Below are 14,583 nucleotides of genomic sequence, written 5' to 3' on the forward strand. Positions count from 1 at the left end.
CTAGCTGACAACTTATTAAACTTGCATTTACATGAATTTTATTCTGATTATGCTTACTTTACCATATAATTACACTCTAGGTTGGTGAAGGCGTGAATGCTATCCAACCTGGTTTTGAATCAAACATTGTTAACCTCCGACTTCGAAGATCTGTCCGAAGCATGAAGGATCCAAATCTATTCAAAGTGTCATCAATTCTCCTCCAATATTTGCAGACATTTTGTATTTTGTAGCTATTTAAATTAATCTGGAACAATACATAAAATCGCAAGCGCACACAACGAACTTGCCTGTCAAATAAAATTCAATTTGCTAATAAAGTTATAGATTTTCACGCCCAAACCTTTGAACGTGCAGCTTTGAGTGGAGCAACATTTTACATGCAATAAGTGCAACAGATTTAAATGTCATGCGCAGCGGTGGTTGCAATTAAATATACTGCAATATTTAGCACCGTTCCGCCGTGATCACCGGCCTCAGATACAAGCTGAAGCGAGGAATTATTATATAGAAGCGAGTATGCTCCATACCTCGTATATAATTAAGGAGAAGGCTGTGCCCAGCAGCGGGTAGTATACAGCGTGTTTGTGTGAATTTTCCGTCGCAAAAGTACGGGATAGAAAATAATTTAAAAAACACAAAAAAAATATACATTTTCCGACAGGAAAATCCACTTGATATCAACTAAGATTCATGGTATGAATCATCCCCTCAGTATTAGTTTCGGTATCACTAACACTCATACATACTTGTATGGCTACCTGTACGTACTTCTACGTGGTGTAAGTAACGTCATAACGACAACTGAGGAGGTAACTCAGCACATTATTCTGAGTTTAAATATCACTAACACCCTGTATAGACTGTTTATGTTGTTCAATCCTGTTATTTACTATTAATTTCGGAATGGTGTGAAAATGTTGGCTACTAATTCAGTAACTCATAATCCAAGTTTACTAAATAGTTACAACCTTCACAAAAAAGTGTTCCTTCTCCTATTCACAAACCTAAGAACGAGACGAATATAAAGTTTATAATACATTTTCATGTCTTTTTTACAAGAAACCTAATTATCTTACCCCTAATGGTCAATATACCCTCTTTATTTGATACGAACCTAATTCAATGAGCCAGTGACAGCGTTATTACTTTATTTCACACTCGATTGCGTACAAGAGTCGCTTATTTTCTGCGGATTGCTGGTAGAAATACTGGAACTATCTTCCATAGGGCCGCGCACCGAAAATATTGGTAATATACGTGTAGGAATGGTAGGCTGAATGAAACGTAACGCAAAGGTGTGTGAAAGAGAGAGCGACGAGTGAGCGGGAGAGAAGAGAGGATGGCGGGATGACAGGGAAATGGCGGTCGGTTGTTTAAAAATAAAGCGTGTAAAATAAACAAAGGTAAAGAAAGAATAATCGTTTCCTTCATGCCCTATCCCACATACATACTGCTATCGTGTGGATTATGAGGTCGATTACCAACCTCATCTACCTTGGTGTCAGGATTAGTAGTCGCCAAAGAACCCAATTGCGGAATGCTCCATACAAGTTTGTACACCCCTACCCCCTATTTTAGGAAAGTGAAAAGTTAGAAAGAGACATAAAGTAGCCTTTGTCACTCCGTGGTCTAGTGGTTAGAGCGTAAGGCTCACGATCTGGAGTTCCGGGTTCGATTCCCGATGGGGACATTGTGGAAATCACTTTGTGAGACTGTCCTTTGTTTGGTAAGGACTTTTCAGGCTTGAATCACCTGATTGTCCGAAAAAGTAAAATGATTCCGTGCTTCGGAGGGCACGTTAAGCCGTTGGTGCCGGCTATTAGCCGTAAAAACACCTCCACCAACCCGAATTGGAGCAGCGTGGTGGAGTATGCTCCATACCCCCTCCGGTTGATTGAGGGGAGGCCTGTGCCCAGCAGTGGGACGTATATAGGCTGTTTACGTTTTACGTTTACGTCACTCTCCATCCCTTCAGTTTTGCCGTGAAAGACGGAGAAACAAACACACTTTCCCATTTATAATATTAGTATGAATGTATGTATGATTATATTATAATAGTAATACATACATAATGTATTATTATTACGTTACAAAAAAAATCCTGTATACGTCCCACTACTGGGCACAGCCCTCCCCTCAACCCCCTTCGTCCCCGTTGGTACCTAACTAGATTTACCTAACCAGTTACGAGAGAATCTTTTTCTTTCGCTGTTTTGTAACTAGTTGTGGAGGGGTATGGAACATATTCCAATACGCTGATCCAATGCTGGTTGGTGGAAGTGTTTTACGGCTAATAGCCGGGATCAACGGATTAACTTGCCCTCCGAAGTATGAAATCATCTTACTATTTCAGACAGTCAGGTGATTCAAGCCAAAGTGTTTTTCGACAATGTCCCTATCGGGAATCGAACCCAGACCTCCAGACCGTGAGACTAAAGCCCTAACCACTAAACCACTGAGTAAGTTAAGTTATATGGTTAATTTATTTAAAACGGCCTCCATGGTTCAGTGGTTGAGCGTTGTGCTCACGATCCGGGTTCAAATCCCGGTGGGGACAAATCACAAAAATCACTTTTTGATCCCAAGTTTGGTTTGACATTACAAGCTGATCACCTGATTGTCCAAAAGTAAGATGATCCGTGCTTCGGAAGGCACGTCAAGCCGTTGGTCCCGGTTACTACTTACTGATATAAGTTAGTAGTCGTTACATGAGTTATGTCAGGGGTCTATGGCGGCTAAATAACAATCGTGACACCAGGGTTGATGGGGTTGGAAATCAACCTCACAACCCACACGATAGGAGAAGAATTTATTAAAGTAAGTAGTGTCTGTTCCTCTGTCTTTCAAGCTTTTTTCCTAACCCCGATTAGGTAAGGACGTTTTCCTCCGCGCAATGCTTTGCCTTAGACCCGGGTAGTTCGAATAGCATCGTAAAATATGTTTTTATTTCCCACTCAATAACGTAGCGCTACATTTTATTTGTCGGGACTTTAATTGGAATAACTCTGGGAATATTTCACCCGCCATCTTTATCAGCCGGAAAATAAATTCGTGTATAGCAAAAACAATTTGGGGTAAATTGGAATATTTATTTTTCGAAATGCTTTTGTGACAAAGTTTGCAGTTTTTCGACTTCATTGTATACAGATTGCGCGTATGCAGTCGATAAATAAATGAAAATTTAATTAAATGTGAATATATGCTTTCAATTTAATTTTATCACAATATCCAATCAGTCCACATTATTACCATAGATAAATAAGTTAGAGCCACACGGTCGTTGCCGTTACGTTGCGACGTCGCAGCTCCGTCGACCTACATAGCATACCAACGCAATGCTACAGCATTTCGTATAAATTTGACATTTCGACGACATATGCAGCGGACGCCGGCAACGCTCTTAACCAACCATATTCAAACACTAATATACCTTGTTTTTCGTTTTCAACATCATTACCTGCACTATTAAAGACCTTTACGAAGCCACTAACAATGCCGTAAGCGTGGCCAATTATTGGTCAGCAAAAAATTAGTTTCGACCGCCATCGACTCGCAAAGAAGAAGAACATCATTATCATCTTTCTATCCTTATATCCCGCTCGATGTTGAGTCGACCACTGCTCAATTTTTCCCTAAAAAGTAGCATGGCGAATGCTACACCGATAAGAGCGTGCTCTTAAATTAGGGATGATGATGTGGGATCGACATAACACGTATGTCATCATCAATTTAAGAGCCACGCTCTTGTCGGTGCAGCATTTCTGTAAAATACTCTCCATGCTACTTTTTTAGGGAAAAATAGGGCAGTGGTTTCCCTCTTGCCTTCCGCCCCGCAGTACTCTGTCTGACGCGAGTGGGATGGCGCCCAGAGTAGTCTATTACAAAGCCATACTAGGACTCCTGTCCTCTGCCTCTGAATAGTACTGACAGTTACTGCTGCCCTCTGTCAGGTTCCAGGTTACAGTCTCTGTGACATGCCACTTCCGTCCTGCATTGCCGTACCGATGGCTCCCATCTCCGCCTCTGCAGCCGTTGAGGTCTTCACCCGTATCCCTGGGCAAGGGACACGTATGTAGGATATAGAAATAAAACGGGATATTTTAAGTATCTTTACACCTTATACTTTAATTAGTTTAAACAAAACAAAAAAAACTTCTTCCCTTATCCTCTAACCGGACCGACATCGCACCATCGACTCGCCTTTCTTACTTTTTAAAACTGCCTTACGTCCCATTCATTAACCATCCTCCTTTCATACCGTAAACAATCAAATTCCCATTCAATTTCCTTTCATAGTATACCCACTTTCCTACATGTATTAATCTTCCATTGAACCAAAAAACAATATTTCTTCATTTGTTTTTGAAGTGACTCGTTGTAAGATTGCCTCTACTGGCCGGATCCAAACGAACAATCAATTCGTATATAAAAGCACATAATAACGGGTTCTAATAATAAACAATAAAATATATGGGTTAATTCGTATATTACCTACAGATTTAAAATCCGGAACCGATATGCGTAATTGACGCGTTGACGCCTTTCCTTTTCACCGCGCTATGAGGGCATAGGCATACTCCAAGCGTGACACGATGTGAAATATTTTATTTCGCAGTGCGGGGTGTATGACGTCATTTGGCTCATTACCCGCGGATTGTCGAGGAGGTTTCCACGACTCAACCACAGATCACAGAGTAATATAGACTGGATAGTCTAAATTAAAGTGTACCTACATACGACAATTTTATAACTTTATGTTACCTTTGTTAGTAATGCTTCTGTGAATAAGGACATATTTGGTCTGTCTATCACCTTTTCTCTTCTAAACTGTTATTTGTTATTCGTATATACGAAATAAATACGTACTTACCGCGATAAACAAGTATAAATTAATTATAGCTGTTGTTTCTCCGAACATTAAATAAATAAATAAATAAATATGTTAACAAATAATTAATTTCTCACCCGTGATTAGGAAAACTTCTATCGCTCTTTATTTAAGAGCTGCGCTGCGCTCTTGTCGGTGGAGTAATCAAGAAATAAGAAACAAGAAACGTTTATTGTCGCCGTTCCTCTCTTTTTCCCGCCAAAACCTTCACCTCCTGATACGACACGACCTGCACCTTTTCTTTTATTTGTTTCATAAATGTTCTCCTAGGTCTACCCCTCATCTCAATGGAAAAATTAAAGGGAAGAGAAAAGGGGTTAGGAAAACTTACAAAGAGAAAATTAAATCGAAAAATTGACTATGAAGATTTCAAATTCCGCATCGCCAGTAGGACGCGGTACTGGTTAATGCGCTCGTCCCGGCATCACAAGAGCTGTGCGTTCAAGTCCCGTCTTAGTCAAATTTTGTCGATTTAACTTTCTCCTTGTAAACATGACACGTCTAGTAGCTTGTTGATCTGTGCATCAAGTCGTTCCAATCAGCTGGAAATTGTGGTAATAAGTCGAAACCTCTGCTGAAAGAGACAGAGACAAATTGTACGCGCGCAGTTGTTTGCGATGTTGATCAAAACTTGCAATCAATCGAAAACACAGACTCAGATTATTGGTGATTTTATCTTAGATTGTTTTTTTTTTTTGTGATGAAGTACGTATTCTAAAGTGAGCTAAGTACCTATACAACACAATTCACTTGACTCTACCATTATAGACGACTATACGGGTCACCACCTCTCACGTTGGTCTAACAGAAAGCTCAGTGCAATCCCAATTGTAATGGGCAGTGTACAAGTCGCCAATACTTTATTTTTGACGTGGATTATTTTAGATTTGCCGCAAATGACATTAAATACATGGTAAATGTCAGCGCGGGCAGTGGGCAGGACACATAGCGAGGAGAACCGATGGCCGCTGAGGCGGAAGGTTCTGGAGTGGCAACCACGTGTCGCACGACGCTCATTGGGTAGGCCCGCTACAAGGTGGACCGACGATCTGGTGAAGATCGCGGGAAGCCGCTGGATGCGGGCAGCGCAGGACCAATCGTCGTGGAGATCCTACGGCTGATATAGATAGTAATGTCAAGTACCAGCCAATTGCACAGAAAGATAGAATAAGCACATTATAGAGATGGAAAGGTGCCTAAAATGTTTACTGCGATATAACTGTGGCGGACCATCTAGTTCCGTTCATGGCTACATAGATGGCGCTTATCGATGCTCTGAAACGCGCTAACGAAGTTTGCACAGCGCTACGCATATACTTGTACATTGAACACACTACAGCTGCCAAATAACCGAGGTCATATGCGGAAAGTACATCTACAGAGTCTGTTAGCAAAAATAATAATTTGACCATTTTATTAAAAGTCACGGTAATATTAAATTCCAATGTAGACAGATAGCGATTACAAGCCAAACTCGATAAATTTTCCAAATTACCTCCAGTCAATTTAAAACTGTCTATCACGGACAGGCCGACCTATAGGTTTGAAGGTGGACCAAGGGTACTGTGCGATTGCCGGCGATTGGCGACACATTGCAGTGCAATTCATCTAAAAAAGCAAAATCGCAATTTGACATTTGCGCAAATAAAATTTTATGTTCACCGTCAATAAATGTCAAATAGCAATATTGCTTTTTTAGATGAATTGATACAATATGGCGTTTTAAACTCCCTGTTCCGCCATTTGCTAACGAGTTGTACCTACAGACGGCTAATCAGCTCGCGCCAACAAATACTTATACTACGCAGGCAGGACCTGCCCCGCCGGCGTGGTCGACGATTTCCCTCATTCGGCGCTTATCGCAGGGTATCCTGAAGATGTGACAGGTCCTGAAGCGATTGCCTCTCTGACCTTCTAACCCCAAAGGAAAACCATCTCAATTACAGGTTAGGTCCAATACCTCCGAAAACACATTTCTCAGGTACGTGAGTTTCGTGAATTCGAAATAAATTCAAGAATCATCGGCTTAGACGGATTTGAACCTGCGGTCTCACAATGCGAGTTAAGCGTCTTTTCAACTGTACGGTACATGTAATAAGCGTATTACAAGTATTACCTACTTATAGATATTCTCCTCAAGTCGAACAGAGCACAACGCTTTCCATAGTTCCACATAGTATCAGGTATTGTCAATTATGAGCTCTCCTAAGTCTTAAACTTCTGGAAGTAACTTAGATACTCAAAGGTCCATTGAACCACTGAAGAGTCAAGCTTCGTAAACCTACAATAGAGCTATTATACTTTGTAATAGACGCTTGCTGTCTTAATATCTCTCGTCGACGTACTTGCGTTTCAGGAGCGGGAATTATATAAAGTTTGAGTTACAAAGATATACGCATAAAAGTATACGTTAATATGTACAGGGTCTTAGTGACACCGTACCGAATACTGAGGGGAATGATGCAGCTCATGATCCAAAGTTAATATCATTTGGAATTTTCCGTGGCAAAAGTATGGAAGTAAAGCAAATAATAAAAAAAAAAACTTAACATTTTTCATGAGTTTTGATGTTTAATTTAGATTTAGATTTTTTATTTTGGTGTTTTGATATTTTAGTTTTAATATTTTATGAATATGGGTAGGTTAAGATATTTTATTAATTGTTATTTATTATATAGGCAGTAGTTAACGTAATGTAACTTGTACCGTCCGATCTTTCATTGTGTATGCTTGAAAAAGTAGAATTTGGTGATACTTACTTTTTTTATGCACTGTAATCTGCAATGTACCTAACCTGAATTCATGCAATAAACGTTTATTATTAATATAATAATTCCACTTGATATTAGCTCTTAATCACGGTCTGAATAATCCTTTTCAGTTTGATTCGCAGCTTGAAATACCTAAATCTTGTGCCTCTCAGACTCGAGGAGAGTTCCCTCCCCCGTATGGGCGTCGCCGCGTCAGCTACCAGCTAGTCAGTAGCTGTCAGTTAGTTTGTAAAGATGATATAAAAATTGTCGCTGAACGCTTGCGCTACTGCCATTGTGCCCAGAGACTCCGTAAAAAAATCTAATTCTTAGTGCGAAGACGGCCCACGTCCGCTCGGGCTCCCCCTTATTCCTTAGCGGCTTACGGCCACTTAGACTAAAGTAAGACCCAGACAGTAGTACTACAAAACAAAGACTAAAATATAAACTATGTTTAAAATATAATCCGTATACGAAAGAAGTCCCGAAGGCCGCGGCGCTACTGTCGCTGATTCTGCATAGAATTATTATAATTTGTCAAGTTAGTTTCTTTGAAAGCCGCCAACTTCTTTCGTGGTGCGCAATACTATTTCAAACCTACGTAGTTTATTTTTAGTTTGTGTTTTGTAGTAACACAGAGAGTTCAAGGCAAGTCTAGCTCGGCGCCCGATACGAATTGGTGCGGGACGGAGAGTATTCTTCTTACTCTTCTTTACCGGGAATGTTCTGTATGTCGGTGGGTTAATGTTTTGTTTGCGCTCATTAGAACGGGCACAGTTTGCAACAAACGAATGCTCTTGAGCATTCGCAGGAGAACTAAAGTCACCGACATAGCTCGGAGAATTGCAAAGCTGAAGTGGCAGTGGGCAGGACACATAGCGAGGAGAACCGATGGCCGCTGGGGCGGAAGGGTTCTGGAGTGGCGGCCGCGTGTCGGACGACGCTCAGTGGGTAGGCCCGCTACAAGGTGGACCGACGATCTGGTGAAGGTCGCAGGAAGCCGCTGGATGCGGGCAGCGCAGGACCGATCGTCGTGGAGATCCTTGGGAGAGGCCTATGCCCAGCAGTGGGCGTCTTACGGCTGATGATAATGAATGCTCTTGGCACTTCCTGTGTATGAAGACAAAGGTCTATAAGGCGAGCCTCTCTTTACAGGCTCAATCGCTAGTCGCTACAGGTTAGACAGCATCAGAAGGTAGACAAATTAGCCGGGGCTCTCAGAATCCTGTCAATCTCAGAGCCCTCTCAAACAACCCCTGCGCCCTCTTACCCTCATTTGCAAATTTATTCCAACTTCCCTCTTCAATTTTTATACATAACAATTTTTGTGAGGCCCTTACCCTGTAATTGACTGGAGGGATGGAGTACAAACGAAAGTGGAAAACTAATCGGAAAGACAACAGATGACGTTTTTTATTAGCGTCAAAATGGCGGGACCAATGGCTTAATGTTGAAATTATTGTTAGATATAGTATTCATTCGGTACTATTTGGTACCTAAACTAAAAAAAAAATAGTACCCTTCTCCTTGAAAATGTAAACTATGGCATATATACGTAATACTACAACTCTCCGCTCCCCACCAGCGTCTGAGCTAGGTTTAACTTTGTACGCAGATGCTGCGCGACATGCGCGCGGGCAGCGGGTCTGGGTCTGCGCAGCGGTTCCGGCTGCTGCAGCTAGCGCTCAACGCCGTGGCGCTGCTCGCCATCACCGGCGCACTCTTCGCATACTTCCGCGCCAACCCCGCCGTACAGGTCAGTATACTCAGCGACTACAGCGACTCAATTTCTAGTTTATAATTGTTAAATTAATAATTTTTACATACATACATACATAAACTCACGCCTATTTCCCACCGGGGTAAGCAGAGACTATAGAATTCCATTTGCTTCGATCCTGACACACTTCTCTTGCTTCCTCCACATTCATCAATCGCTTCATACACGCACGCCGGTTCGGAGTAGATCGTATTGAACCTTTTCTAAGGACATCTCCAATTTGGTCATCGTAAGTTCTAGGTCTTCCTCTGCCAGCCCTACCATCAACTTTCGCTTTATATACCGCTTTTGCAATTATATTATCCTTCATCCGCTCTACGTGTCCAAACCAACCTAACATTCCCTTCTCAATCCTAGTCACTATATCGTCTTTTACACCACATCTCTGTCTTATCACACTGTTTCTCACTCTATCACTCAACTTCACACCGCAGATGCTACGCAAAGACCTCATTTCTACGGCATTGATCCTACTTTCATGCTTTTTTAATAATTCTTGTACCTACATATTTATTATTTTTCCATTGGCGTTATTATGGTCGCTTCTATGCTGTTCTGGGAGCAAACAAAAAACATAGAACATATTCAGCCGCTTGTCTTCCCGGGCATGCCGTAAAAACCGACAGCGAGTTAATGTCCTCTAACATAATGGACTAATGTCATGGGTGGTAGGCTGATCCCTTATCACCATAAGGTTTATCATATCCAGCTTACGACATCGTATCAACAGTGGCTGCAAGTTGTCTTGATTACTTGTGGCTCTGTCCACCCCATTAGGGATTACGGACGTGAGTTTATGTATGTATGTATGTACGTAATTATGGTCTGAAAATAAAATTATTTGAATTTGATAGAGACATGCGCGCAGGCCGCGTATCGTCGCTTTATAATGAAAACCACGTACGCGCCTTCATCAAAAATCACATACGGATATGACTTTTATTAACAAAACCTCGCAATAGATGAGCTAGTTTCAATCCAGGTAAATATTTGTGGCCTCAATTTTTGACCTCATTGAAATTAATGGAAAGAAATCGAGGGTTTGCTGAAAATCACATCAGAATGTGATTTTTCGAAAAGGCGCTTACGTTTCCACTATTAAGTGACGGACGATGTACACCCACACCTCGCCAGCTATGTTTAAATCCCATGTAATAGAGGGCGAACCTACTGTCATTAACCGGGCACAAATCCTGGAAATCACGAGATATCAATTGAAAAGGCGTTCATGTCAATTATGGGTCACAAATCACATTATTGAGCCGCCAAAGCCCCCTGACACGGGTCATGTAACGACTATTTACTTACATCAGTAAGTAGTAACCGGGACCAACGGCTTAATGTGCCTTCCGAAGCTCGGATCATCTTACTTTCGGACAATCAGGTGATCAGCCTGTAATGTCCTAACCAAACTAAAGTGATTTTTTGTGATATGTCCCCACCGGGATTCGAACCCAGGACCTCCGGATCGTGAGCACAACGCTCAACCACTGGACCAAGGAGGCCGTCCATAATTATAAGTTGTTTCATCCAGCTATATCCCGCCATATAGGCATACAATATTAGGTCTTATAAATCTAAAGTCATGCTCGTAAACACATTATACACATAATCATTATTAGCATTACAATATTCATAATGTCAAATACAATAAATACAATCAAATTGTCACCACATATACATTTAATTTAATTCATACAATATCATTTAAGTATTCAATGGTGCTAATTCCATTAGGACTGCATTAGCAGTCGTTAATAACCACCAATCCGCACTGGGCCCGCGTGGTGGTTTAAGGCCCGATCTCCCTATCCATCCATAGGGAAGGCCCGTGCCCCAGCAGTGGGGACGTTTATGGGCTGATGATGATGATGATGATGGTGCTAATTCCTGCAGATGCCATCTAATTTTAAGTTATAACTGTCATTTTCTTATCCGTTGAAAAAGAAAGGGACGGGCAATCTACAAAATATATGGAATACACGTCAATTTTAAGCAGAAATCTAAAACAACCGTCTAAAAATTTTACATCGGCCAATAACCCGACAGATTTAAGTAGACAGCACGTCAAACGGATTGCATACCAGTGAGATGCCTTTTTGATTCGCCCGGGTTATTTATTAATTTACTCATTCTTCCTAAACTTAAGAGCTGTCAATCATCCGTCCCTTTCCTTTTCGGCAGGTATAACTTAAAATAAAATTAGGAAGTGTCTGCAGGAATCGGGGCCTATTATTTTATCTAATTATCTATTGTGTTCCAACATTCAAACTCATAAAGTCGAACCAAGTGGTTTATTGCCCGATTCGGGATTCAAACCGGTAACACTACGATGTAATATGTACGATGTAACGTTGCTCATGTCAGGATGCACAATCCATTTCGAATCCATCCATTTACATTGCGACCTAAATTATATTTTCGTGATGAAATTCAAGATTTTTCCATTTGTAAGCGGAATTCCTCCGCGAACGGAAACAGTAAAGCGGTGAATACAGCTGAGTGGATATTTGAAGTTGTTAGCGGGGAAGCACGTCGCCCCCTCCGAAGTGTCTATCTCTACTTTTACGATAAAACTTATCTTTCTATTTGCAAACGTAACGCTGAAATCCTTTTGAATGTGTCCGTGATTCAATAGGCAAGAGGACGCAATTGAGATAGTTTTTACGAAACGATATAACGATACATTTATAAGGAATTTGATATAGTTACACACGTATGACGTCATCGATAAACGTGGTCAAACGTCGTACTCTGATGTAATTAATTGTTAAAAGAAATCGTAGACAAGTTAATGAAAAAAATTAGGTGATATTGATTTTTAATAAAATAATTAAACGCTTCTATTTCTAGATTAGTTAGCGATTATTTAGTAGATATGAATGCATGGGATTAACTGTCTGAGAACTGATCTTAGGCAGTTAAATTACTCAGTTGTATAACAATATTTTATGTTTATTTTTTTTAAAGAACGTCCAAGGCCCTGTGCCGAGGTTTTTCTTGCAGCTTCTTTTCCCCGGCTATACAGGTTGTGAGAATCTGCAGTAGTTTTAGCCGGATGAGACGTTCGTTATGTAAAAAATTACGATTCAAAGTGTAACTATGTTACCGACTGAATAAAGATATTTTTGAATTTGAATTGAATTTGAATTAGCATTTTATAATTTAAATTTGACCTAGTCATCCTATGACACATTTTCTAAAAAAATACGTTTTGATATAAATTATGATAGCATCACAGAGCAAGGGTGGATTAAGACCGGGCCACAGGACCCCGAACGGGTGTGAGCCAGTGAACGGAAAACAGTCTCTTCTCGTTTACTACAGTTGATTATTGGCAAAACAAAACACACTCACAGTAGCAAAATAATCGAACACTAAAATTAAAAAAAGAACACGTTATTTTTATTGACTTTATGTCGCTATTTGTCTGTGTTTAGCCACTTACGCTGTTTCGTAAATACCGAAATCAGAATCATTTGTTTAACGTAATTATCATAGATAAACTTGTTGAAGGTCAATGTAACGATAAATTCCGAAGTTGTCATACCAAGGGCAAGTGACAAAAACCGCGTGCCGATTTGTATCTTTATACTTATCACTGTAACATAGAATAAGGAATAATACAGTAATAAATACCATAGTGGCATATCAATGCCTGCTCCCTGCGGTACGATTTTCGTTACGTCAGTTTTGAGCCACAAGAATGCCGGCATGAGCTTCACATTTCATAATCAGACAAAATTAATAATAATGCAGAAGGAGGTTGTCAACCAAAAAGGTTGACAGTTTGACACAGTTCACACGCCTTACATACAGCCCTACTCCACTAAAATGATTTTCGATACTGTCGCAACTCTAGTGTGTTTAAGTGATTATGTTTGAGATAATTAAAATAATGTGCCTACTAGCGGTTAAAGTTTGTTTCGTTTGTCTTATTGTTGGTAATTAATAATTTATTAGCATAAGATAACAGTCGAGTGGGATGTGTGTGCTTTATGCCTACGTAAGTATATTATGGAGTTCGAGGGAGTTTCCTTAGAGAAATGTTAATGTCACCATGTTGTCTTTTAATTAAAAATACGTTTGCGTATGATCACAATGAGGGACAATCCAGGCTAAATTCTGATCAAAATAAAGATAATTAATATAAGTAGCAACATTATTTCTTGTACGAATTTCGCAACTAACTTTCGTGGTGAAGCATAGCATAATATTTTCTTTTTGGCAAAAACTGTTGTACTTACATTCGAGAATTATTATTTTTTAACCGACTTCAAAAAAGATGCGACTAAAAATAATATTTTTTAATAAAAAATGTCCTCCTAACATTCCACGGCGAGCCTTAAAGGCCTTTGTAACAAAGCTGATGATAAAACAATCGCACAAGGCGTCTTGACAAATTTCTCTGCCTCGCCGCGAGTGCGAATAATTCTCCTTTTCTGTGGCTGTCCCTATTGTTATTTTCAGCCTATTCTGACTGCCGTACCTACTACAGGACAATGGCAAGGGAACTAGCGTCCCCGTCAAAGGATTCGGGCATTTTTTTCTTATTTAAATGAATGAGGTATTTTTGTAGCTGTTGTTTGTAGGCAGACGTGACGTCACGGGTGTTTTAAAAGGATCTAAATATTTGTATTAAGGATTTTCTTTTGCGTAGGAAGACTAATTACTTATAAATCAGAATTATTTGTCCAACGTAATTATCATGGATAAACTTGTTGAAGGTCAATTACAAGAATATGTATTTCATATTACTGCTAGCTACTGTCATACTAGCATTTACTTGCGGGTTTCCTTGTATATTAATAAATAATACCCCGAAATAATATTAATAAAAATATAAGTTTAGAAACTAAAACCCGGCTATGGAAAAGTCACCCTCTAAAATTCTTCCGAATAGTGTGATGTTTAGAAGATTTAATAAGATGGTTAGAATTTTAATTAATTTAATAAGATTATAACAATTCCAAAGGTAACAATAATTATGAATCCAATATATGTATTTACCTATTTGCACACTCTCCTATCTGAAAAACATTCGAATATTAAAATTTTTGTCACGTGTTTGTGGGACAGGTCGCCGGTCGTCGGCAACTGGCTACCATTATGTACCTTAAAGTTAATTTTAGCCCATGCGAGGACCCAAAAGTTGCTCGCAA

The 14,583-nt window shown here is 40.0% G+C and overlaps 1 protein-coding gene across 1 annotated transcript in view; it reads left to right on the top strand.

Moving 5' to 3' along the window:
• The window catches only part of LOC126375861 (atrial natriuretic peptide-converting enzyme-like), a 161,913-nt gene that overhangs the window by 101,349 nt on the left and 45,981 nt on the right, over positions 1-14,583 (top strand). Inside the window, exon 7 of the mRNA XM_050022932.1 lies at positions 9,257-9,397. Coding sequence (XP_049878889.1) covers positions 9,257-9,397 — 141 coding nt within the window. The remainder of the gene's footprint in view (positions 1-9,256; positions 9,398-14,583) is intronic.

The sequence above is a fragment of the Pectinophora gossypiella genome, chromosome 2 (assembly GCF_024362695.1).
Source record: "Pectinophora gossypiella chromosome 2, ilPecGoss1.1, whole genome shotgun sequence".
In the NCBI taxonomy this organism is placed as follows: Eukaryota; Metazoa; Arthropoda; class Insecta; order Lepidoptera; family Gelechiidae; genus Pectinophora; species Pectinophora gossypiella.